Source organism: Molossus molossus, unplaced genomic scaffold (assembly GCF_014108415.1).
Source record: "Molossus molossus isolate mMolMol1 unplaced genomic scaffold, mMolMol1.p scaffold_m16_p_6, whole genome shotgun sequence".
Taxonomy (NCBI): Eukaryota; Metazoa; Chordata; class Mammalia; order Chiroptera; family Molossidae; genus Molossus; species Molossus molossus.
The window spans coordinates 30,971,115-30,999,076 of record NW_023425399.1 but is presented as its reverse complement, the minus strand read 5'-3'; the positions used below and the strand labels follow the sequence as shown (position 1 = coordinate 30,999,076).

At 41.8% G+C, this 27,962-nt stretch overlaps 1 protein-coding gene across 2 annotated transcripts in view; it reads left to right on the top strand.

Annotated features, from left to right (window-relative positions):
- The first annotated feature begins 1,867 nt into the window (after nucleotides 1-1,867).
- The window catches only part of HAO1 (hydroxyacid oxidase 1), a 54,209-nt gene continuing 28,114 nt past the window's right edge, over nucleotides 1,868-27,962 (top strand). The window contains exons 1-3 of one of the 2 annotated variants that reach the window (XM_036245417.1): nucleotides 1,868-2,061; nucleotides 8,165-8,316; nucleotides 27,311-27,566. In XM_036245417.1, the coding sequence (XP_036101310.1) occupies nucleotides 1,925-2,061; nucleotides 8,165-8,316; nucleotides 27,311-27,566 (545 nt within the window). In that variant the 5' untranslated portion in view covers nucleotides 1,868-1,924. The remainder of the gene's footprint in view (nucleotides 2,062-8,164; nucleotides 8,317-27,310; nucleotides 27,567-27,962) is intronic. The other variant, XM_036245416.1, reaches the window with a different exon arrangement.

The window sequence follows — 27,962 nt, the reverse complement described above, 5'->3', positions numbered from 1 at the left end:
ACAATGTAATGAACAAAAACTGTTCTAAATTCCAACAACTTCTTTTAGTTCTCTGCACCACGCAATTAATTAAGCAGTGTAGGAACTGTATGTTGGCATATCCACTAAGAGGGTACTCCCAATCAGCTGTTGGGCTGCAATAACACAGAATGAGAGTGGAATGTATTTATTTTTAAATTCAAGCCTCTTAAAAATGTCTTTACGTGCCATCTTGCCAAAGTGGTACTGGACTAAAGGGGTGGATCTAAAAGGGGCCACATGCTAAACCCGACCAGCTCAGGGGAGGCCTGCAGGGTGGCCTTACAAACTCAGAGACCAAAGGTAACCACACAGGATGGTCTGAAATGGAAACTTCCTAACTCAAAGCAAGTCGTGGTGGGTAGTCATGTTCTAGGCTGGTATCTTCCCTGACAAAGGTCAATCTTTACCGAAACTGAGTCTGTCTGTTGTCATTTTTGCATCTAAGATAACATACCTCTGGAATGTCTGAGTAATCTCTTTTTTCCAGACCTCCCCCAAGCCGGACACAATCTCCCACAAGAGTGCAAGACCAGGGAACCCCTTGTTATCTTGTTCCCTGCAGACCATCTCTAAATGTTAATTGTTCGTTATCCTGCACCCACCAAGGTAAAAGAAATATGTGTTCTCTCCATTTTACTTTTTATCCACAGATGTTTCCCTGCTTTGAATTCTCCTGCCTCCCTAATTCACCACCAATGAATTTCATGTAACCTTCCTTATGCCTCCTCCTTTGGTTGTAATGTATAAACTAAGGTTCAAACCTGTCATTCTCTGGAGCATTTTCTCCATTGAGATTTTGCTTCCTGGCAACTGTCATCAGTTTGGCTCAAACCAACTCATGAAAATTCTCAACAGGTGTGGATGTTTCTTAAGTTGACGGGGTCTAGTTTGCCTGTAGATGTACTTCAGTTGCTGAACAGCTAGCTTTCAGGGGAGGCTCCCAGACTGAAACCCAATTCTGCTGGTGTCAAAACCACTGCTTTCTGAATCATGTCTGACCAATGGAAAGTTCTCCAGGTTCCATGACCAACTGAAAGTCTAGACTCAAACCACAGGGTCCTTTGGAATGGCATCTCCTTGTATCCTCTCCAGAGCAAGATAAAACCCCTGAAGAATTAGCTACACATTTGGCCTTAATGTCCCTTCTTAAAGCCAAATGTTTATAATCAGCTAAATTTCACATTGTGTAGACATCTGTGCGTACTGGATACCCCACTCACTCCACACGTTCTTTATCACATGTGTGCACGACCCATGTGTGGAAGGAAAATGAATGGCAACCTCTTCTGGGTACCAGGTAAAGAGCAAAGGCACACACTGTGTGGAAGAAGCAGCCTCAGACAGAACTGAACCGAGAGTGGTTTCATGCAAGCACTTCTCTAAGTTTTTCCTTTTAAACTCATTCCTCTGCCCAGCTGGTGGGGCTCAGTGGTTGAGCATTGACCCATGCACCAAGAGGTCACCGGTTCGATTCCTAGTCAGAGTACATGCCCATGTTGTGGGCCAAATCCCTGGTAGGGGGCCTGCAGGAGGCGGCCAATTAATGTTCTCTCTCATTGATGTTTCTATCTATCTCTCCTTCTCCCTACCTTTCTCTAAAAATCAATAAAGAAAAAATAAATAAAGAAAAAATAAACTCATCCCTCTGCCTTTTCAATGGGACAGACAATGCCGCCCCCCCAGCCCCAATGCTCATGGCTTCGGTGCTGCTCTTCTTTGGCCAAGAGCTACAATGGAATTTCAAAGTCTAAGCATATGTTTGCTCACTTAATGTAACACTAGAGAACTGAATCTGAACTTTGGAAAAAGTCTATTAATCATTGACAAGTAACAGAATTGTCAAGACGTAGAAGGCAACATGGGAAAAAAATGAAAACAACCTGGGTTGCAGTAACCCGTGAAAATGTTCACCTGGCTCATTTGTATCAGTGATTATGAACAACATGCTAAATCGATACTTCCCAAGTCTATATATGACTATTATAGGTCTGGGGCAAACGATCAAGAAACCTTGGCTGATAATATGGCAGCATTTTCCAGGTAAGAAAATGTATTTATTTTTAAATCATGTTTTAAAATGTCACAAAGACATTCTGCCTTAATGAGTACTCCTAGTTTCAATGTCGATGCTGTAGATGGAGTTGTTTCTCTGGATAGATGCTTAGTAGAGAGGGGAAATTCTTGGGATTGTGAGGAAATCTTGATTTTTAAGAAATTGTTTTAAAGATTCCAAGCCTGGAATTGGAAAAAGCCAACCCTAAGTTTCCTCCCTGGGATTTATGTGGATAACTAGCTTAACTGTGTGTGGAAATGGTGGTGAATTCTGATCGCCCCTTTGCCTCTTTCTCCGGGTGTGACAGTGAGCGTCTGTTCACGGTGCAGGAAGGGCATTCACTGCGAGGTAATCATCGTCTCCGGTGGAGCCAGAACAGATTGCCGCCTCAGATGTCCCCATTCTGCTGGCTTCTCCCTCATCTTTCACTTTGAGTCCTGTTGTCTAAACGTTCAGTTAGATTTCAGTTTGTCTATAAAGCATTAATCTTTCCACTTTGCTATTTACCTCTGCTCCAAAGAGTTTCATCTCTCTTCCCAAGTTAGTTTTCCCTTGACTTTCATATTTCAAGGCGCAAGATGGTGGGTGTCATGGTTTATGTTTTCTGCTTGTAATAAAAGCAAGAGGCAAAATAACTTCAAAGGAGTATTTTGTCTCTCAGCAGTTACAGACAGGGTGTATTTGCTTGAGTAGGGGAGAAGGACCCCGACTACGCTGCCCCCTTTCAGGCTCATCCATTGTACATCAGTAAAGACAAAAGGGTCGTAGGTGCTCATTGATGGCAATAAATTAAAGAAGGAAAAAAAAAAAGGCAGAAAGTACCCAGGGAAAAGAACCTCCCTTCCTTCATTACTTTTTTCTTTAGTCTAGAGCAGAAGCACTCAAAATACTTTTCCACGTATCATTTAGGAGAAATGAAACCATTCTAAACCAGGGTGTTGCCTGGCAAGGATCACCGATTCACCCGCAAATCAGTGTAGGAGCCTGAGAATGGGGTGAAGCTTGGGGTGTCCTCCAAACCCCTTTCAGCCATGACTGTCTCAGATCTCCCATGAAAACCAAATGAGCTGAAAAAATGCTGGAAGTCATGGGAAAGGAAAAGTTGGCTAAAACTAGAGGAAGGCTTAAAATTCGGCATCTTTTCCAATCATGAATACTCTGCTTTTGGAAGCTGCCTGTTCTTGAGCCCGTGCCAACCCTGTTCACCAGGTAAGGTGATTTGCTTTTTAGTAGTCTCCTGAAGGCAACACCTTACCCCAAATGGGTCATTTTAACGGAGGAAATTCCAGGCCCTTGATAGGCTTGTGAAGTTGGTGCTCTGTTTTCTGGCATTCCTTAGTGCTCAGGTGCCCACCTATGTGCAGCCTTCTTCCCCTCTTAACTCCTCTCACCCATGCGAGCTGATTAATTTGCCAGCACTTACTAGGAATCTCTATGGGCTGCATGCTGTGGATAGAGCGGTGAGCCAGACAGAAAGTTCCTGTCTGCGGGAGCTTACATTCCAATGGACGCACGTGGAACTGGCCTCCGTAATCCTGGTGGGTTGCAATGATACAAAATGGAAGCAAAATAGTTGGCCCAATGGAGGCCTCCAAGAGGGAGCCAAGGTGGCAGCAAAGTGGACAGATCACCTCTGCAACCCAAGAAATCCCAGAAACTCTGTGAGACACAAGAGGCTGTGCGTGTGGTGCTTCCACGTTGTGGCCTGGGCCTCACGGCTTGTGTGAACCACAGAGTGCTCCTTTCCAGCGCGTCTTCCCAGCCTGTGCATGTGCTGAGCCGCTTAGGGCGGGACACAGGTACTGAGGATGAGTTTGCACTGCCTTTTCCCTCAAACCTCCATCCTTCTCTGTTGCTCAACTCTAAAGGGGAAAACCTGGATCGATTAATTCACTTTCTCTGGAGCATGGCTCATGCTATTTTATTATCAACCACTTGAGGAGTTTGCACAGCAACAAACGTTAGAGATCATTGCCCATCTGACATCTCAGTTTCTCTTTTGCTGTGTAACTGGCTGGGTGACCCTTCATCCCTCACCCTGTATCGAGCTGATCACGTGGAACTAAGAAGAGATTTTTCTGCCAGGGTTGTGGTGGCTTTGGGTTGATGGGGTGAAGGGAATCCATTTGAAATCTCTCATTCTGATTTAAATGAAAACTACAAAACAACCAGACCTTATTTAGCCTGTGTGACACAATGTCAAGGTATTTTAAAGACATTTATGGCCCTGGCCGGTTTGGCTCAGCAATTACGAGTGTTGGCCCATGAACCAGAGAAACCCAGGTTCGGTTCCCACAAGGGCATGTAACTCCGTTGCAGTTTGTCCCTGGCTCGGGTTGGGGTCGTGTGAGTGGCAGCCAGTCGTTGTGTCTCTCTCACATTGATGTTTCTCTCTCTCTCTTCCTCCGTCTCTCCCTCCCGCTTTATCTGAAGATGAATGCAAAAATGTCCTCGGGTGAGGTTAAAAAAAAAAAAGACATTAATGAAATGTATACACTGCCCTTCCCATACGTACAAAAGGAGGTCGTTCCCAGTGGCAGCACTTATCTCTGCCCTTGGCTCTGACAACCACATTTTGGAGTTGTGGGGACATGGGCCCCGTATGTGACCCAGCAGTTGTTTAGAAACATTTCTGGGTAAGACTTAGGATTCTAATATTATTGTGTCCCCTTCTCCCCCCCCCCCAAAGAAAACAAATAAAGTCAAGTAGATGGAACCACTCAGAAGAAGAGAGTTTTCTATTGCAAACATGACAAGAACACAGCTCACACATCTAACACAGTCTGACCCCATTGGAGTTAATTTGAAAAAGAACGGTAATTTCATTCTCTCATACATTAACTCACTGTATCCTTCTCAACCATGGTCTGTCTGTACATGTCTGTGGCTTCTTGTGAAATTATCACTGGTAGAAAATAATTCTACGATTTGGGCATTTTGAAGTTTCATGATATTAGAAAAGGAAGCTATTCTCATTCCTGTTGCATCACTTATTGACACTTTTAAATAAAAGATGGTAAAAGTGATAGCATTCGCTCTCTTTAATATTTCAGAAGCAATATAATTACCAGTGGTGTCCTCGGCGTTCTTTTAATAAGGGGTAAATGTCACGGAATCTTTTAGCTAGTTTGCAAAATGGGGATGTTGCTCTTTGCTCCCGCATTATGAAAAGCAGCTAATTGTCTCTTGTTTTTGAGGATTCACATGAAAAGAGATTTCATATCCCAACTCTGTTTTCTGCTCCTCCTCTTCCCCTCCCTCTGCTTCTTCCCCTCATGTCAGAACTGTGGCTTCTTTACCAGACAGGTGTTGACAAATACACACACACACAACCCCGCACCATTTTGGGAGGTTCTAGGGGCTTCAGAAACCATTAAAAAATGAATGATAAACAATAAGATTATAAAAATTTGTGGTATATTTCACATACATATATTTATGTTTTAAATGCTTAGAGTAAAAAATAAGGAGGATAAATTAGAATGCAACGTGATCATCTTACAGATTTCTAAAACGTGAATCTACTGTGTTCAGTTTGTAGGGTTCAGTAATGGCACACGGCTGTCTCCCTTCAATAGACTAGCCCCTTTGGGGAGTGTGTATGTTGTTTGAATTTTTGATAAATTAAATTTGAGGCCCTTGTTGGATATGAAGTGTGGGTCAAAGGCCCTGTTAAAGGATCCCCTCCTTCACCTTAGTTCTCATACTCAGGCATCTTATTTTCCATCCTTTAGAAAAGGATTATTATTAAGTTTGTTCATTTGTTTGTCAATCTTCATATCCTTTTCCCAAAGTGGAGATCTTAGAAGAGCACAGACCAAGGTTATAGTCATCCCCTATTTTATGTAAGATTTAAGGGGAGGGACAATCACTTCAATTGGGGGTAGGGTTGAGTGGGGCTTAGAAACTTACTGAAACTATCTGACCAGGTTAGTTGTAATTGCTCTTTGGAAAATATCAAAACATGGAGGACATTTTTGAGAGCACACATTCCCCAGTCCAGTGATTTTTACCTAGTTTTGTCTAGGAATTGCATTTGGTGCGTTGGTTGACAAGTCTCTGGAATGTCATTCCTCATCACCAAAAATAATGTGTAGAGAAAGCGGGAACACGCCGTTAGTAAAGTGACTGCGCCACCGTGTGGACAAGTGTAAAGCTACAGCCTGAGATAAAACGGAACCTTGCCGCGTGTGGATTGACCATTTAAAAATGTCCCTCTGCTTGTAGACAGACAGACAGACACACACACACGCACACACACACGCACGCATGCACACGCGAGCACACAGCCGATGCACCGCAGCTCTCTGTGTGCTCTTTGCAAAAGCTCCCACTGTTTCTTCAGCTCGAAGGGACTATTACTGCCTTCCAAGGCCTGCACACCAGTGGCTGCTATGAAGATCCTTTTCTCTCATTCTAATAATACACGGAGAGATGATTAGTCGTAAAAACTGCCTCCAAGGCTTTTCCCTCCCCCTTCGAAACGGAGATCAAAGAACCATGCTGTGAGCGTCAGAGGAGAAGAAAGGACTCCAGCAGCCCAGCACGTGGCCTGAGATCGTGGTGTTCAAAGGAGTTGCAAAGAAATCACACAGTAAAATTTCTTTATTATGCTTTTCAGGAGCTGATGTTTTCACTTCATTATGTGAGGAAGGGTTGGATTACACACCGTTAGCTATTTCTCAAAGCAACATGAAGGCGGAATTTCTCCTTCCGCTGCAGGAAGTAGGCTCCACTTAAGACTTTGGGGGTTCGATTTATTTTGGTTACTACATTGCTAAATCACACTTCACTATATTCACTTCGAACCTTGATCTCCCTGGAAGCAGAGTGAAATGTAGGCAGCCAACGGTTAGTGCTGGGTAGGTATGAATGCGTGTGTTCTCACACGTTTATTGGCTTAGACCTCCTGAGAATAGGGCTGTTTTCTTCCTTTAAATCAGTTACTAATGAGGAGTAAAATAACCCTGAACAAATAGAAGATATAAATTTTGCCAAGGGGAAAGAGAATTCGTTCTGTAAATTTTACTAGTGAAGTTTTGGTATTTTCATGGCAACACAGAACAATCAAAGAGAAAGACATGTAAGACAATGTTCAGCCGTCAAAAATCTTTAAGTCAGAAATTCAATCTCTTCCACATAAACTTTTTGAAGAAAATACTCAATTTTAAACTGAAAAAAGAAATTATCTTCCCTCATTGTCATACTTCAGTGGATACAGAATTCAGCTTAAGGATTTTGAAAAAATATATATAATTTTAAAAGTAACTGTCTGAAGCTAGTCTGTCATATGTATAAAAGACAAAATAGCCATAGTGGATCTTCTTAAACTATAGTTGGACTTCCATACCTTTGCATACCATCTTCGGATGACTTGGAGGAAGGGAAATGAAAGCTATGTTCACACAAACAACTTGAAGTGAATGTTGATAGTGACTTTATTTGTAATTGCCCCAAATTGGAAACACCCTGAATGTCTCGTACCAGGGGAATGGATAAACAAACTGTGGTACTTTCTTACCATGGAATACTATTCACCAACCAAAAGGGACAATGTACTGATGTTTGCATCAGCACCATGAATGAATCTCAAATGTATTATGCTAAGTCAAAGAAACCATGCTCACAAGCCTACATTCTGTGTGACTCAATTTATATGATATTCTTGCAAAGTAACACTATAGGCACACACACACACACACACACACACACACACAGATTGGTGGTTGTAAGGGGAGAGTTTCACCACAAAAGGAAATGGGGACATTTTTCAGGAGGGTAAACTGTTGTAGATCTTGAATATTTTGGCAGTTACATGACTATGCATTTGTCAAAACTCACAAAACTTTACACTCAAATAGGCAGAATTCTGTGTGTTCAACATACCTCACTGTGAACAATGGCTTGAGAAATTTGTTATTATCTTACTGCTAACTTTCCATCTCAGCAGCATTCAAATTGCTCCTTTTCCTTTAGCTCTGTAATTTGCTTAAATAGAAGAAAATGTTCTCTTTTTAACTGAAACATGTCAAAGCTCTAGTTATGCTTTTGAAATTCTAAACCTTTTTTTTTTTTTTTTGGTAATCCTAGGTGGAAGCTCTATCCACGGATGCTCCGGAACGTTGCTGAAATAGACCTGTCGACTTCCGTTTTAGGGCAGAGAGTCAGCATGCCAATATGCGTTGGGGCTACGGCCATGCAGTGCATGGCTCACGTGGACGGGGAGCTTGCAACTGTGCGAGGTAGGGAGGAGGGTCTCACCCAAAGGGACAGAGACACTGATGTTTAGTGACTCTCTTCTCTGTATGCATTGAGCAGACACTTCCTTGGATGTTTTTACAGCCAAAGATTAAGCTCATAGACTCTGCCATCAAAATGCCTGGTTTTACATATCATGCTCCCCTTCTTTCTAACTGTATGTCTCTGGGCAAAATACTCTTTGTATGTTGGTTTTATCAGGTGAAAAATGGGGATAAAAATACTACCTATCTCCTTGGGCTGTACATATAAAATGCTTAAAACAGTGCCGGGCACAGAGCAGTGGCTCCATAGTTATATTATGAGTATTAATGTCAACATCTCAGAAAATGGAGGTCTGAGAAATGGACTCACCCTGAGTCATACAGCTAGGTAGTGACAGAGGTGGGATTCATGGCTACCTTATTTCAAAGCCCTTCTAGCTTTCCCCAAACCCATGAGATTCTCACAATGAAAGAGCAAACGCAGTGACCTGATTGGTGATGTTTTCTGCCATGATTTTTTTTTTACCCATTGGTTCTATCCCCAATAGAGCATTTCCTTAGGCGGGAATTGATGAGAGATTCAAAAATTATGTAAAAATTTTTTTTAATTAGGGCTTCTTTATTAACTTCCCAGTCCTCTAGCAACTATGAACAGTTGAGAAGGTATGCACATGATTAATCTCCCACACTCTGCTTCGGAAACTCATATAAAGTTGGGAATGAATTCTGTCTTACTTCTTTCGATGCTAAGCAGGGCAGGTAATTCAGGCCCAAAGAGCAGGAACTAAATACTATTTTAAAGCATTTTAGTTCTAAGAATTAAGGACCTTGTGGATTCATTTCCTTCTTTGCAATATCTTCCACAGAATTCTGCCAGGGATATCAGCATGTGCTGCAGACACTTAGGTTGGGCCCTGGAGCTTTTCCTAATACCAGGACCACACACAGATAAGTGGCCTTGGGGCCCAGCCTTTGTTTGTGGTAATCCTGACACATGGGCAGGGAGACGGGAAAAAGGGAACAGGAATACCAAGTGGATAGCTGTCTATTTAAAATTGGGATGGTAGAGGCCTTCCCAAGCATGCCATAGACAATAACCATTAAAATCAAAGCAAACAAATCCACACACACACACACACACAAACTTCCATGCTCTAAAATTTCTGTAAAAATGAAAACCAATGGCAAACTTAATAAAACGTAAAAAATATGATACTGCAAAGGGTTACTGTCCTTTCTGTATCAAGCGCCCTTATATTTGAAAAGTAAAATAATATACAGCACAAAATAGATACAAACATGTAAGTAGAAAAAGACATAAAGAGGAAATTCACAAATGGGAACATAAAAGTGGCCAATAAACATATGAAAATTGTTCAATTTCACAAATAAATAATGTAAATTATATTTTATTTTTCAAATATAAAATTATTGTTTTAAGATTATACATTTTGATGAGGTTCGAAGAAAAGTGTACATTTTCAAATACAGTAAGCCTTTGATTTTGTGGACCTCGATTTAACAGACTTCAGATATAATGGACAAAATTTCTGGTCTGTATGTTGTATGTGAAAATTAACACCCTGTTAATTTTAAAATGCTTTTAACCATGATTTGCTTGCAGTTAAATTAACAGGTTATTTTTTTTTTGTTATTAATTTACTGTTATTTTAACATATTTTAGTGAATAGGCCATATGTTGGAAAAAAGACTGTAGTAATTTTGCCAACATAAAAAAATATTACAGATCTACAACTATAGTCTACATATTTAAGTCAAAGAGTCACCACTCGGAAACAGTGTTTTTGGAGAATGATTAGCACGTGATTACACCACATCTCAAGAGGTAACTGGTTCTGTTGTCACGTCGCCTGACTTTCTGCGGCAGTTGGAAGGCTTGTGGCTGCTGTTCCCACATGCGCTAAGCCACACCCCAGCCATGTGCATTTGTTTACTCCAAGTGACTGGTGAATGCACACATTTACTAGACCTATTCAGTATAAATATTTTTTTATTTTTTATTTTTTTAATAATTTATTTATTTTTTATTAATTAATTTTCGTTACAGATGTTTCTCCTTTTACCCCACTGATTCCCCCCTCCCCCTCCCTCCCTGCCCTCTCCCCAGTTTGTTGTCCATGTCCACTGTTCATGCATACATGCATATAAATTCTATGGTTTATCTCTTCCCCACCACCCCCGTATTTAGGGGATTGTCAGTCTGTATCCCACTTCTGCATCTCTGGGACTACCCCCTTCCTCAGACTGTTATGTTCATTATATTCCACAAATAAGTGAGATCATATGAAACTTGTCTTTCTCTGTTTGGCTTGATTCACTTAGGATGATACTTTTCAGGTCCCTCCATGTAGTCTCAAATGATAAGAGGTCTTTCTTTCTTACAGCTGCGTAGTACTCCATTGTGTATATGTACCACAGCTTTTTTATCCATTCGTCTACTGATGGACACTTGGGCTGTTTCCAGATCTTAGCTATTGTAAATAGTGCTGCTACAAACATGGGGGTACATGTATTCTTTCTGGTTGGTGTTTCAGGCTTCTTAGGATATATTCCTAGAAGTGGGATCACTGGGTCAAATAGAAGTTCAATTTTTAATTTTTTAAGGTAACACCATATTGTTTTCCATAGTGGCTACACTCAGTATAAATATTTGAAAAAATCTTTTTTTTTACTTTTTAAAGAGAAAAGAAGGGAGAGAGAGATAGAAACATCAATGTGAGAGAGAAACATCAATCAGCTGCCTCCTGCATGCCCCCTACTGAGAATTGAGCCTGTGATCCAGACATGTGTTCTGAACAGGAATCAAACCAGGACCCCTTAGTTCATGTGATGATTGAGCTCAATCCTGATTGAGCTCAATCCACCGAGCCACACTGGCTGGGCACAATTTAAAACGACTATAAACATCTCGAAAATTTTTCTGTGAAATTAAACTTTTCATACATACTTAATTTTAAGCACACAAACATGTTTATATAAGTAAAAACAGGTAAACTAAGTAATTTGTCAATTTTTTAACATACACATTCAGAAAACCTACTTTATTATGTAACAGACTTTTGGCCTTAATGGACACCCACTCACCCGGATTGGTCTGTTACATTGAGATTTTACTGAGCTGCTGAGAAGAGGGCAATGTGAAATAATTGTTTGAGAAAATAATTTGGCACTGTGGATTCTATGCAATGTTGTAAATTCTCTTCTAAGAACTCTAAGGAAATAGCAACGATTTTGAGGACAGACATTTCTCCAAGGATGTTCATGCTTCTGTCTTTTTAATTTTTTTTTTTTTTTTGCATTTATGTTCAGATAGAGCGGGAGGAAGATAGGGAGGAAGAGAGAGAGAGAGAGAGAAACATTGACATGAGAGAGACACATTGAGTGGTCGCCACCCACACAACCCCGACCAGAGCAGGGACAAACTGCAACTGAGGTACATGCCCCTAGTGGGAACCGAACACAAGACTCTCTGGTTTGCGGGCTGACGCTCCAACCGCTGAGCCAAACTGGCCAGGGAGACTCTGTCATTTTTAATAGAAGAAAATTTGGGGAAAAAATCACCCAAATGTTCCATAATTGGAAATAGGTTGCAAAAAAGAGGGTACCTTAAAAATGGGAAACATTTTTTAAAATCGTATTATAAAGAGAGTGTAGTGGTATAAAAAGATGTGACAATATAAGAAATTTAAAAAGCAGTGACAAACAAGGGAAGGGCCTAAAATACATTTCTTTTCATGACTAAGAAGGCAGACTACTCTTTATAAGTGTTTCTGTATGACTGATAACATTACTCCTGACTTTATAGTCCTTTTATTTCTGGTCCATACTTATAATGTTTTAGTTATTTTGTAAGAGTGGGAACAATACAAATATATTCAAAAGAGGAAAGAAAAATGGAGAAGGGACCATGAAGAGAGTGAAGAAGCAGAGGAAGTAAATGAAGGCAGTAAGCAGAGCTCACTTCGTAAAACACCTGAGCCTGACAATTATTGATCTCTGTATTTCTTTATTTGATGTTTGACAGGGGCCACTGTCCCTGCTGTGAGGGCAAAGAGAGTTCCAGAGAAATCAGGCTCCATAGCTTGTCAATGACAGGGCCTTTCCACCTCACTTCTGATGGGTCCAAGATCAGTGCTCCTTATTTTTGATGGGATGGAAAGAAAAATGGGAAGAAGCCTTGCTTTGAAACTCTAATTGGATAGCCTTGGTGGGACTATTCTATGCAGCCTTGTTTCCTCCTGGCACTAACCATGAGGCATTATTAAACACCTCTTGCAGTGTTTCTTGACGGGCCATTATCAAACATCTACAAGGCAATTAGCATGTTCCAAGCACTATTCTAAAACATTACAACTTCAAAGCATCGAATCCTTGGAGCAGCCCAAAGAAGTGGTGCGATTATGAAGCCCATTTGCCGCAGTAGATGAATAACTTGCCCAGGGCCACACACAACTCATGAAGAATAAAGATGGGATTCAGACCCGGGCAGTCTGGCTCCCTCCCGAGTCTGGGCTCCTAACCACCTCTGCTGCTTTTAATTTCCCATAAAATGTCATGAGGAGAAGCCCATTTATCTGTCAGCTACAATCTCCTAAGAGTAATTAATTTATCACCTTACGTACCCGCTGAGCAGGGTCCCAGGAGAGTGAGGTGGAACAGGACGCACGGCGGCGTGGTGACGTGAGAACACTGGAATGGGCAGTGGGAGGTTCCACATGGTGCCCTGGAGAATCTGAGGTCCTGGATCAGTTCCTGTCTAGGCAGTGACGTCACAGGTTATTGTCCAGGGTTGTAGTAGAACCCTCCCTCAAGGATTTAAACATTCTTACAGTTTTCTTCCATATTCCAATGACCACCAATGGGTTGATGGTCTCTTTAATATTTAGGTTAATCCTGAAAGCCGATAGTGATCAGCTCATACAAACAGTGCTGGTTGGTTGGCATGTGTGGGTGGCGGGATGGATAGGTGCCTTGGAAGGAAGGGTGTGTGCCTGGAGCAGATGCTCTTGGTGACCAGGAGATAGTCTTGTGTTACTTACCATTTGTATCAGAACCTGCAACTTTTTGCCTGCTGTTTTCTCTGTCAGCAGAATAAGAAATGCCAGGAAGGGTGGGTGGGGAGTGGGTGAGTGGGAGGGACCCTTACCAACAGTGCAGAAGAGTTGCAGAAATACCCATCTTTCTTTGATCAGGGTAATGACACATTTTCTAATACTCTTGTCCAGTGCCCTGCAGTGGGACTGGGCCCCAGTTGCCCTCAGAAGTTACCAGCTCGTTAACACCTCCTTCAGTCACTACCTCCCATCCCTCTCACTTTGCTACTTCATCAGCTCCCTTGCGATTATTCCCAGATAAGAGATTTGCTCACATATTTGTCTCATTGTTGGCTTCTGGAAGCTAATGAAAGATGATATATCGCCTCAAACCAACTCGAGGAAGAGTGTAAGAACATTCATATTTGGTAGAGATTATTCTCTTTTCTCAAAACTCAGAAAATCGACATGGAATCATGCAGCTGATATTTGATTTACTCAATTGTTTCAAAATCATGGAAAAATCCTCTCAAGCAAGCCTGATCCTAAGGAAGACTGAAGTCGATGGAAGTTGTTTAGAGGACTTCTTTCTCCCCGACCGTCCTAATTATCTAGCCCCAAATCGAGGTTTCCTGTTTCCAGGGCCTTGGCCCCTAGGAAGAAGTTGGGGCCAAGTTCAAGGGATAGGACCTAGTGAGCCATTTTCCCTGGAGGAAGTATCCCGTTCAGCCTGGTCAGTAACTACAGGTGAAGTTCATTCAAATCCCCCTAAAATGGTCTGGCCTGAATAATTAAAATGGGTTTCCAGAGAGTTCTGGAAGTTGCCATGGTACCAGTGTCTCGTCTTCCCAGTCGGCTCTTAGACTTCTTCCCAGAGCCCCGCTTCACAGGGTTTGGCCTTCCTTCTCAGCACTGTGGGGTACTCCCCGGTGTAAGGGGGGCCCGGCAGCAGAGCTCTGCTCTTCTGTGGCTGTGTGGTGTAGAGTGACCAATGAAGCTACTCTTTTTGTCATTTGCGGCATGGCCGTGACAATATGAATTTCAGATAAACAACAGATCACTCATAACTGGGTGTCCTGTGTGCTTGTTTGCGTATCTGGCAGCCCTAGTTGAATAACAGCTCTTACTTTCAGGGCCTCTTGTGAGGATTCCATGAGATAAATGCTAGGGAAAGTGTCCCAAAATGCAGTGTACTTTTTATTTGCCCCCCAGAGTTCAGAGTCCCCCAAATCTTTCCCTTCTGCACATGAAAAATACTTTCAGAAAAGACCACTCCATTGAGGCCTTAGACAGAATGAAAATGGCTCTTTTTACTTACCTAAAGATATTTTTGTTTGTAAACTTTATGTAGGAACCTCAGGGGGAAACATGGTTTTAAAGGCCAAGCTGGTCATATCCAAAGAGGGACGAAGTTCAGGAAACAATGCAAGCCCAGTGAGAGAGACAACAAACCCGACAGTGCCGGTTCCGTCAGCAGGGGGCAGCCCCAGCTTGGTGCCGGCCAACTGTGGCCCCAAGGGAATGAGGAGGTGGGGTTGCCAATCTTCAAACAATTTTAAAGAAGCCAGGAATCTTGATTTTTATGTGCAATCTCCTGGTTTTTAAATGTTGGCAGATAAATCAAAATTCTCTAAAACACTGGGGCAACACTGTGCGGGCCAACGCAAATACTTTTGTGGGCTACAACTGTCCCTTGGGCTGTCCGGCTAGGGCATCTGATTTATGTAAAAATTCACCACTAGCTAGCTTCACTTCTTGGGGCAGGTCCTTTTCACTCTCGAGGATCAGTTTCCCGGTGATAAAGTGAGCTGCTCAGGCAAGATCACAGGTTTGTCGGAAGGAGTCCGGGGTTTTGCCCGACACTCTCCAGGGAGCTAGCGTGTCACTGAGAAACTTACGTTGCATGTTGCAGTTCAAAAGAACAGTTTTCTAAAGAAGTTCTACCGCTGAGACAAAGACAAGGGTAAAAGCTCCACAATGAGAAAACTCAAAGACAAAAACAGAACATTCTCAACAGCAGATGATCTTTATAATTTTTTCCTGTATATAATAGTTTTGTGCCCACTTAAAATGTTATCAAATACAAAAAGAAAGAGCGTGCACAGTAGAGAACTGACTCCTGCGTCTCTGAAATCCCATCTCTCTCCTCTGCCCTCTCCTTCATGCCAGCCCTGAGAGCGCGGAGGAGCACTTGTGTGCCTTTGATGTTCATTTCCCATAGCTGTTCTTGGAATAGGCATTTATCTCTGGATCTTCCCGAAGACACAAATGGGTGTTTAATAAGTGCTACATAAATGTAAAATGGGATACTTCAAAGTCTTGTGGGGAAAGATCGTAGTAATGAATGTGTGCCAGGAAATTTGAATTTATTAACTCATTCATCCCTGACCACCATCTGAAAATGTGCGAGTGCAAAGCTGTAAGGATCTTTCTCCAAAGCCCGTGGATGTGGACACCGAGGCTTGCAAAGATTGAATACTTCGCTCAAGGTTATTGACCACATATGCAATGCTCTCGATAGTATCCTGGTCAGTTACCGTATTTCCAAGTGTTAACTGCAGCAAGAACCCTAAGCAAGCACTATGCCATACTCTTGAAATATTAACTGCAAATGTTCTGTTTTTACAGTTTTATCCCTTTAGTTTTGAAAGGATGGAATAAGCCAAAGAATATGAAACTCATGAGAAAATATGAGCCTTGTAAAAAAATTCAGAAACGTAAATAAAGGGGCTTGAATCTTAAATGAAAATTTACACTCTTAAGATAGAAGGAAAACAGCTGGGGAACACAGAGTGGAGAGCCGTTGCCGTGCATTGTGTTATGAGTAAGAGATTTATTGCAGTAAGCAGATGATTTAGCCAATGTTTTGATAATTGACAGTTGTAGTTAAACAGTCATAGAAATGCTTCTACTCTTTTTGTCATCCTCACCTGAGGAGATTTTTTTATTTTTTGTTTAGATAGAGTGGAAAGGAGAGAGAGAGAGAGAGAGAGAGAGAGAGAGAGAGAGAAAGAGAGAGAGAGAGAGAGAGAGAAACATCGATGTGAAAGGGACACATCGAGTGGCTGCCACCCACACGACCCAACCAGGGCTGGGGACAAACTGCAACCAAGGTACGTGCCCTTAGTGGGAACTGAACCCAGGTCTCTCTGGACCGCAGGCCGACACACCACTGAGCAAAACTGGCCAGGGAGAAATGCTTCTACTCTTAATGGTAACTTCATTTGAAATGTTAGATGGGATTTTGATTTTTTAAGTTTTATCACTCATATAAACTTCTGGGACAATTTTAAAATTGTTTCTACAGCCCTGGCTGGTTTGCTCAGTGGTTAGAGCATTGGCCTGTGGACCAAAGAGACTCGAGTTTGATTCCGGCCAAGGGCATGTGTCTCCGTGGCGATTCATCCCCAGCCCTGGTTGGGGTTGTGCAGGTGGCACCGGTTGACGTGTCTCTCTCACATCGATGTTTCTCTATCACTGGCTCTCTCTCTTTCCCTCCCACTCTGTCTGAAGATAAGTATCCTTGGGTAAGGGTTAAAAAAAAAAAAGTTTCTACTAATAAAATGGAATAAAAAATAAATGAAAATAGCAGTAATAAACATACATGTTAGTAGCATGTAAAAGAGGTGGTCTCAGGTTAAATTTCCATCTTGCAAGATAAGCAAAGCAGCTCTGACTTCTCAAAGACCCAATGAATGAAATGCTTACCGTTCACTGAGGTGCTTAGGACATCATCACTGAAATCTCTCTGGCTTTACCCACAGTGGCTGCAATGAATTTTACTTCATCGTCTGTGGAATCACATTAGCTCTTTTTGCTCCATTTAAACATGGAAAGTCAAAAAGAAAGAGAAGCAAAGGAATTAAACCTTCACTCACTGCTTCTGACTTGCTATACAGACAAGTGCCACGTGAGGGAGTGCTGGGACCTCAAATGGAGAAAAGTTCAAACCCACCTAATGTGTTCCAGGAATGCTCAGCGTATTAGCAAATTCTTATTAAACTGTCAAAAGAAAGGGGAAAAAAAAGATTCTAAAAGAAATGTCTGCCCCTGGATGCAATTAGAGGCTACCACACAGGATTTGATGGGCCATAAAACCATTAAATCTAAACACTTTCTTTTTGAGCCGAAAAGGCCAGAACATTCCAAAGTGAAGTTTCGGGACTCAGCTATGACTTGACCACCTATTAAGGTGCAGGTGGAACAGATTGCAGAGGAACACAAAGAGCCATACAGACCCCAACGCACTGAATTAGGGTGTAGGTGAGAGCTTTAGCTGTTGAATTTTCTGGATTTTTCCGAGATTAAGTGATCAACCCTAACATTGAGTGAAAGACCATTCAGCAAGAAAAATTGTCATTTCCTTTGCTCCAGACCCAAACGATGTATATTTGAAAGCTTTATTGATTTATATATTTATGTGTTATACTAGGTGACCGAGTAGATATACATTTCAGCATAACTACGAGGAAAATATCCCCGTTATTCTCAATTTTACCTAAATCCAGGAAAATCACCAGATTTGCTTTAAATGAAACTTTTACTCTTTCTGAAGTGAGTGTCTTTTATGCACCAGAAGCTTGGACTTTACATTCCTATCATTAATCCTCAAAATAGACTTGCGAGGCGATGATCATTTATCCTCACTTGACGTGGAGGAAAAGCACACCCTTGACCAAGGTCTAGAGCTGGTCAGCAGTTAAGGTGGGGTTTGATCTGTTTCACTCTGGAGTCAGACCCAGTTATTTGTCTTTGTTCATTATTTTTACTAGGAAGAAACAAAAGTAGGAAGAACCAATGGAGAAAGGACAGTTCACCTAAACTTTGTTCAAATTACATCAGTTAAACATTTGGAAGAGAATATCTCTTTGAATCATTGTAGTAAAAAAAAAAAAAAAAAGTCAATTCACACCTTTTCTCATTTTTAACTTTTACCTGTTTCAGCTAATTTATGTTTGAACCTTTTTTTTGCCAACAATCTAAAGTCAATGGACATGCTCTTTCTGCATACACACATTACATGCACATACACATATATCTGTATATGTACACATACAAGCATGTATATTAAAATATTATGGATCTCTTTTCATTTTATTTAAAAATTTATTTTCTTTATTGATTTCAGAGAGAGAGGAAGGGAGAGGGAGAGAGAGATAGAAGCATCGATGAGAGAGAACATTGATTGGCTGCCTCCTGCATGTCCCCCACTGGGGATTGGGCCCACAACCTGGGCATGTGCCCCGACCAGAATCAAACCAGCAACCCACCTCTTGGTGAATGGGTCTACGCTCAGCTACTGAACCACGCCGGGGAGCTATGGATCTCTTTTTAAATATGCATAGATATATTATATATAAAATATATAATTTATATCTAAAATATTTTTTTAAATGATAGATTCAGTGTTTAAATAGCTATTAAAAATTAGACTTTCACTATGTTAAAGACTGTCAACTGGCACAATTTCTAGGATTTTGCACCATACTTTAACATATTGGGCAGCTTTCTTGAAAAGATGAAATTGCTTCTTCTCGAGTTGTCAGCGTGCTTGGTGACAGAGTGTGACTGTGAGCAGTCAGAGACTCACCCATGTATCCCGACATCGAGGTCGTCAAACTAAGGGAGGCTGATGGAAGTCATCGTGTCCAAACTTGGCATCCCCTGAAACCATTTAAAAAGCCATCTTCCCGTGGTGTGGACTCCATGCAACCTGCCAGTTAGGTCCAGACCTCACAGCTCAGTAAAATGACAGAGAACGACCTGGGAGTCATTACAGTACAGTCGGTGTTTCAGTCTGTTGCAGAGTTCTGCCCCAGAGCTAAAGTGGAAGCAAGGAGAGAGGGTGAAGATGTCACCGGGACTGATGGTTCCTCACAAATATTTCCATACAGTAAAAAAGTTCTCAAGGTGCAATGACGGGGTGATCACTCATGATTTTACTGCCCAAATTCAGACAATGGGCCACCATGGAATCACAGGAAAGGTGAAGTCTGGTTTCCTGACCTTTCCTGGCAGTGTTTACATGGATTACGTTCCCTAAATAGTAAATTAAGATTGTGCTTGACCACTTCTAAGTATTTCAAACATAATTGTAGTGGAAGTTCTGTTCCTCTTTTAGATTACTGACTTGAGAACATTCTTTCTCTGAGTAATCTCAGTGGTAATTTTAGACTTTCATAGAACATTGTTAATTGTATCTTGAACAAACCCATGTCATGGTAGTTCCCATGCAAAGAAAGGTTGACACGCTCAATGGACGTGAGGGTGCACATTTGTGCAAACACTGGGGTGTCAACCCCTGAGTGGGAACCACACCACTGCTTGGTACTTGGTCACTGCATATTTTCCCCATTACATAATGACTTCCTGTGCAGATGACAAAATGCGTTTTCTTAACAAAATTTTAGCACAGCTGTTTTGATGACTAAGTTTTGCAGGAGCTTTTTAATCCAATACACCTAAAAAACACACACACACACACACACACAAAACTTTAGGCCCTTTGAACATATTACCCCTTTTCCTTCAAACACATCATTTTGGAAACCAAGTCATCTTTCCCATAAAGGAAAGCTATTTTCAAAGAAATCATTTGGACCCAAAGTGGCATATTGCTTCATTGTTCTTCTCTAATCTGGGCAGGAGACGGTCCCACATGAATCCATGTTCCACATTATGGGCATTTACTCCTGTTGATGACTAGCTTTTTATGTTTTCCTCTGTTTGTTGTCACAATGGCTGTGGATGAACATCATGCTCAAAGGTATTATAACTCCTTCCTTGCCAATCCTAGCACAATGAACTTTAGTTTTACTTGATAATTCAGCATCTTATGTGGAAGACTGTCGGACCTGATATTAAACATTGGGAAGGGATTTTACATTTGGAAAATGGTGCCTTCTTAGCTTTGAGTAGCCTCTCTCTCTTCTTCCTCATCTTCTGCCATTTTACTTTTATTTTGTCATTTACTTTTGCTTCTATCTAAAATCTAGGAAACTGAGAAAATTCTGTGGAAACAAGCTTATCAAATACATCTGATAATGGTTAAGTGTGCTGAAGTGCTGTTACTATAATGCAACTTAATACCTTGACTTTAAAACTAATAAGAGATGGATGCATAAGAAAATGTGGCAAATACCCCTGTGCCTCTCTGCAGAGGTACACCAGTGGAGAGAAAAGACAGATTCACCAGCAGAATGTGACTGGCAGTTGGAAAGCCATGCACCAGCTACTACCTACACTACCCATCCCTTCCTCCCATTTTCTTTTTTTTTTTATCCTCACCCGAGGACATTTTCCATTTTTTGTTCAGATAGAGTAAAAGGAAGAGAGAAACATCAATGTGAAAGGGACACATCGAGTGGTTGCCACCCACACGACCCAACCAGGGCCGGGGACAAACTGCAACCGAGGTACGTGCCCTTAGCGCGAACTGAACCTGGGTCTCTCTGGACCACAGGCCGACGCTCTAACCGCTGAGCCAAACCGGCCAGGGCTCCCTCCCATTTTCTATAAGGTCCTATCTTTTATCAGGCCATCAGATATCTCCCATTAATGTGGATGAGTCCTGGTGAGTGAAAATGTCCACCTTCTTCTCGAAGTATCCTCCATGAGCAGAAGCATTAGTATCATCGGTGAGCTTGTTAGGCATGTGGAGTCTCAAGTCCTATTCCAGACCTAGTGGGTTGAAATCTGAATTTTATCCACATCCCCACATGATTCCTATGCATGTCAAAGTTTGAGAAGCACCGGAAAGAGTCTGGAATGGAAGTTCCTGGGGCTTCCCAATCAAAGGCATAGTTCAAATCCCCCAAGATGAAACAGTGTTCGATGTAACATGAATGGCATTCCCACCTAATGACCCTCTAAGTTCTTCTTCTGAGAGCCAGCGGATTTCAGGACTACTGCCTGAAATGCAGCAGGAAGTAAGAAGCAGACTCTAGATAAATAAGAGAGATGTGTACAAAGTAATTTTCAAAGAACTGGGACAGGTGGGCTTAATGTCCAGCCCCTAAAACTTAAGCCCATAATAGGTTTCCTATCTTCTCTCCTGCATATCCGGATTACTTGGATCAGAAATAAACATTTTTATTAGGGCCTGAGGTAAAGCAAAACCCTCCCAAAATCTAGAAGCACATTGCCTTTCTTAGCCATAGGGAGGATTCCGCCAGCGCATGCTGTTTTGTAAAGCTCTAGCTCATTTAAATCACTGTACTTTGGAGTTTAGGATTTGTAGCAACCCCAGAGGTGGCTGCATTTATATCTAATAGGAGTTGATATGAACCTCTGTAGTGGATTACAGGTTCTATAATGTAGGAAATTGAGTTAACTCTCTATCGAATGGTGGTTTGTGGATGCTGACCTGCACCCAGTCTTATGCCAGCTCACTGTAGACCCACCCATGCAGCATTTCCCACCCTAGAGTATGTGATGTAACTAAGAAAAATCTTTATTGTGAGTGGGTCTGAGGATAACTTTTATTCTGTTAAACCGAATGCACCAATATTTTCCACTAGCTCACAGCCCATTTCAGGGTGGTGGGGTAGGGGTTACGGGTGATAGTTAACAATGTCATTAATCACATTTATTTCCATGTAATTACACTTACAATTGTATTACAAACGAAAAAGTGTGGGTTACATGCTATTGAGTTGGCTTCAGCTCCTGGCGACCCTGTGAATGAGGGATGTCCATCCACAATGTCCCGCCCCCAACAACCCGGATCAGCTCCTGTGGTCTCCTGCCTATGCCTGACATCTTCTCTGCTCTTCCCCGGTAGCCCTTTGAGTGCTTTCGAACCTGGGTTTCTCATTTTCCACCTTTCTCTCTTGCTTCATTTTGGACTCTTCTCATAGAGTGTTCAAAGTAAAATGAAAGGAAATGAAAGGGTAAGAAAAGAAAATGCAGCAGCGATGTAACCATTGACTCCTTCTCCTGCACTGTGCTTGGGTCTCTGGCGTCACCATCACCAAACACCTACTGGATGTAAGTGCCCAGCAGGGAAATGAAAGAGTAGAGAAACAAAAGTATGTAGTGAAAATTAAAAATTTTCCAGGTGTTATTGTTTTTATTAAACATTTTTTTCTTTATTGATTTTTAGAGAGAGAAGAAGGGAGAGGAAGAGAGAGATAAAAACATCTATAAGAGAGAACATCCACTGGCGGCCTTCTGCATGCCCCCCACTGGGGATCGGGCCCACAACCTGGGCACGTGTCCTGACTGGGAATTGAACCAGTGACCTCTTGGTGCATGGGTTGACGCTCAACCACTGAGCCACACCAGCCAGGCAAGAGCAGCAATTTTCAACCTGGGTGCCACAAAAAAAATAAAATAAAACGTGCAACACCTGACAATTCAGTCAGAGGCACTGACCTCTTTCCCTTAGATTGTCAAATTAAAAAATGACAACAGCCCTGGCCGGTTTGGCTCAGCGGTTAGAGCGTCGGCCTGCGGTCCTGAGAGACCCAGGTTCGGTTCCCGCTAAGGGCACGTACCTCGGTTGCAGTTTGTCCCCGGCCCTGGTTGGGTCATGCAGGTGGCAGCCACTCGATGTGTTCCTTTCACATCGATGTTTCTCTCTCTCTCTGTTCCTCTCTCTCCCTCCCACTCTACCTGAACAAAAAATGGAAAAATGTCCTCGGATGAGGATAAAAAAAAAAAAAAAAAAAAAAAAAAAAAAATGACAACAGCCAACACAACAATAACCATCTGGGCAAATGGATCAAAATTATACCTATTTTTTTGTCAGATCAGCAAAACATATATTTTTTGGTGTGCTGCAGAATTTTAGTAATTAGTTTATGTGTGCCATATGAGATGAAAATGGTTGAAAATTGCTGATCTAAAGCATTAAAAATTTAGGTGTCTACCCTTGAAGATACATCTTAAGGATGATAAAAGAGGGATGAGTGGAAGTAAGGAAATTAACAAAATAGAGTCCTGTCATACGGGATCAATGTTTACTTGATGGTTGTAGCCTCCCGGATATGTTAGCCAAGATTTTTAGACTTGGATCAACATTAGAGACCTTCATCATGAGCCAGAGCCAGGCTTTGCCTTTATAGTAACATCACCTCAGAGGTGGTCTCCATTTTGCCAGCAGCTGCAGAAATGCAACTTGCACTGAGTTTCCCGCCACTGCCCCTCAAGTTGGGAACAGCATTCTACGCAAGCCAACCCCTGTCCTGTGTAAAATAAAATCTGACAGTGACTGCTCTGCAGAGCAGCAGGTCAGAGTTTCACTGTGGAAATGAATAGGGAGAGGAACTAGATTCCAAAAACATTTATGCTTTCAAGCACTCGACTATTACAACTCCAATTAGAATTTCTTAGCAAAGTCTTACTATGCCAGGTCCTTTATAAGATCGAAAAGCTTATAATCCACCCCCCAAAAAGAGTGATGTGAGCTAAAATGGTATATCTGTATGTCTCAGGCAAAGGTGATATTTGAACTATTTAGCAACCAGTACAGCAAAGAACTTTGACCAATAAGAAGAGAACTGAAGTTGCTGCCTCTAGGGCTCTCACAGGGCTCTGGATGCCCCCGCTCTGCCAGGCATTAACATTTACATCGCTGAAGTGGGAGAGCGGCCAGGGATATCTTGGGAGAGACAGGAGTAATGGCACATTGAAGGGACTCTGGAGGGGGGATTATTTACCTTAGAGTCATGGTTATTTACCACATGGAATGGAAGTATTTCAATATTTTAGCAAGCAGAATTGTTATGTACCAACTTAATCTCAGATCTGTCCTTAGTGGAACCAGGCACATTTATGATAGTATCTCTGAATGGTTCTTGCAAAATCCCAGGCTCCCTTATCTCAATCTAACATAAGGCTACGTTGAAAACAATGGGTGTAATTCATCAATAATTTTCCTTCATCACAGCAAATAAACACAAGTAAATGGAGGTCATAGTGATCAGTAGTACATGTTCCAAGGAGCATGGATCCTTCTAAGTTTTGTTCCTGTTCTCTTCTGGGAGTAATATCCTAGCCTCAGCTCATAATATGTCAGCACAGACTATAATATTCCCCCTGCATCCAGGAAGAGTCTCACTAAATTCATCAACTCACCGAATATTTACAGACTGCCTGCAACTGGAAGCAATGGTAACTTAGAGTTTTGGGGGCCCTGATTCAAACTTTCAGCTCCTATGATTTGATCATTGGAAAATGAACACTCAGCACCGGTAACATCAGGAGTCATTTGTATTGGAGCTGAGAGTCTAAGGAAATAGATGGCATGGTATGGCCTAGCTTTTCTCTGGACATACGTACCAAGAGATGTTGGGCAAAATGTTTGTGAGCACTGATGTGCAAGTTGGATGGTTTAGGTGATGTAAACATTTTTGATGCCTTGGTTTGTAGGATTTAAATGTTCTCTGTGGAATGTACTTGGATATAGCCTATCTTTTTGAGGGTGTTTGATCCTCATTGGCAGTGCTGCTGATGCCTTTGTGTAAACTACAAAATGGTGCCCTATTGCCCTGGCCAGTGTGGGTCAGTGGTTAGGGCATTGGCCTGTGTACTGAAGGGTCGAGAGTTTGATTCCTGGTCAAGGGCATGTACCTGGGTTGCAGGTGCGATCTCTGGTTCTGGTCGAGGTGTGTGTGGAAAGCAACCAATTGATATGTCTCAAATTGATGTTTTTCTCTTCCTCCTTTTTCCTCCCTCCCTTCCAGGAAAAAATATCCTTTGGTGAGGATTAACAACAACAACAACAAAAAGGTGCCCTATCATTTCATGGTCCTTTTAGCTGGACCAATTTGTGTAGCCATACTCTGCTCTTATAGGGTGCGGCCATTGTTTTATGAATTTCTATGCCTTCCCAGAGCTGGTAGCATGGTAGTAGCATCCCTCAGGCATGTGGAAAAACTGCTTCCTTGGCTGTCCATGACCCTGAACAATAGGAGGAGTGCATTTAACTATGCTTGATACCAGGGGAGTTTTTGTGTACTTGGGAGTTCGAGGAAGATCATTGCCTTGGGGGAGTGGTCAGACATGCTGTGTTCTCCTACTATGTGTGACCTTTGTTAGGTCACATCCTCTTCAGATGTAATTTCTTTGTGGGAATTTGATGGTTAGGGGATTCATAATCAAGTAATCAATGTCCCCTGGTGTTCCTTCCATGTAACAGTGGATGGCTTGAGCTATTTCCATATTTACACATTTCATAAATATCAGGCAATGGTCCAGATGTTCATATGTGTTATTACTTAATAAAATGTGGTTTGTTAGACAACATTTTGCAAGCCATGAGCCCCTGTGGGAGACATCATCAAAGGAACACTTGGAAGGAACAGATCAGTGCTACACGAACAATATGATCTGCAGCTCAGAGCTTCTGTATCTGACCTAGGACCTGAGGAACAGGGATGAAAATCACTGTCAAAGGCATAAGGAAAAGTGACATGCATCAAAAACAAAATCCACTTTATTATCATTTGAACTTAACATTTTACTATCAAATGATAATGCTATTATTTAAATGTCAAAATGTGGTCCAGGGCCAGCAACATCTGCATCACCTGGAGTTGGTCACAGAGCAAGTCCTCAGGCCCCATGTCAGACCTTCTGAATCAGGAACTCGGGGAGGGCTGGACAATCCATGTTTTTACAAGCACTCTGGGAAATTTGTCCTCTAAAGTTTGAGAAGCACGGAAGCTTTATAGCCTCTTAAAGTTTCTTTATTAGTGGCATGTCACTCAGTTCTCATCATCTCCCCATGTGTCACTTGGGCAACTACTTTTCTCTCATTTGATGAGTAGTGGGCACTTAGATCATTCAAATAATCCAGGGTCATATAGTCAGTTTTATATGTTCATTATTTATCTCTTGGCATGTTTGTTATATGGCATAGAAACATTACATCAGTTTCTCCTCCACTAAAGCTGATGCAATTTTACTACCTATTTTTGGAAGAAAGATTATTACCTATATTCTGTCATGTTCTCTAAAACAAGTGGCTAGAGTAATCTATCCAATTCTTCATTTATTCGCTTAGTTTTTGATAGCTTGCTTGAAAGGTTGTGAGAAAACTGCTTATACTTGGGATGTCTAGCATATGTATTTTTTAAAGTTTTAAAAGACAACATGAATGGTGGAATACACCTTTAGTGAAAACTTTAAAGATAAAATTTAAGAAGTTTAAAAGTTAAAGATATTATATGTAATATATAACATTATCTATCTATCTATCATCTATCTATCTATCTATCTATCTATCTATCTATCTATCTATCATCTATCTATCATCTATCTATCTGGCTATCTATCTGGCTATTTAAGGAATTGCCTCTACATTGATGGACGCTGGCAAGTCCAACATCTTTCTGGTAAGCTGGTGGGATGGAGACCCAGAGATGAGTTGATGTTTGCAGTTTGAGTCTGAGAAAGCCTGCCAGCAGAATTCCCTCCTCCTCAGGGAAGGTCAGTCTTTTCCTTAAGGCCTTTGATTGTTTGGACAAGGCCCATCCACATGTGAAGAGTAATCTGCCTTACTCAAAGTCTACCGATTTAAGAGTTAATTTCATCTAAAAAGTACTTCACAGTAGCATCCAGACATATTTGAGTCAATGTCTGGCTACCATGGCTTAGCCAAGTCGACACAAAATTAACCATCACAAAGATATTACCTTTAATGAAGTGTACATTTCATTTTATTTATGAACTATGTTTTATCTGATTCCCTAAGGTTGGATGTTCAGATTGCTCCCGATTGTTTTTTACCTTACGTACGGCACACCTGTGGCTAGTTGACTCATTTTTGTCTTCATCACCAATTCTCAGAGGGTGGACTCAAAGACGCATATTTCTAATTTTTTAAAGATTTGACTTATTTTTGCTGTGTGGATTCTTTCCCCGTAAAACGACAGCAGGAGGCTTGGGAGCGGGAAAACGCCAGGCTCGCCTTGATCGTCTTCTTTCTTTCTCAGCCTGCAGGTCGCTGGGAACCGGCATGATGCTGAGTTCCTGGGCCACCTCCTCCATCGAAGAAGTGGCGGAGGCCGGTCGCGAGGCACTCCGCTGGCTGCAGCTGTACATCTACAAGGACCGTGAAGTCACCGAGCAGCTGGTGCGGCGGGCCGAACGAACGGGCTACAAGGCCATTTTTGTCACAGTGGATACCCCTTACCTGGGCAACCGCTTCGACGATGTGCGTAACAGGTTCAAGCTGCCACCCCAGCTCAGGTAACCATGGCTCTCTGGTCGCCTGGGCCCCAGGTGGTTTTTGAATTCTCTTTGCTCTTGTCATGAGTCAGCTCCAAAGGTCTTCTCCAGTTTCCAAGTGAGTGGCCTGGGGAATTAGTTCTTAACAGAACATTGGTCCCAAAGTATGGTTGAAAGGGATCTTGTCTGGGAATGACAGGGTCTGGATTCTAGAGATAGTGTCATTGTGAAGTAGCCACATAACTTCCAGCAAATCACACCCCTTTTGTGGTGTCACGTACTTGAGCTATAAAAGTGGGATGGGAAATGCCCATATACTTATAAAAGTCAAATAAATGTATGCACCAGAGTGCAGTAAGGACATTAGGAAGTATTATTTGCCACATAGATAGAAGATACTTAATATAACCCAGGCAA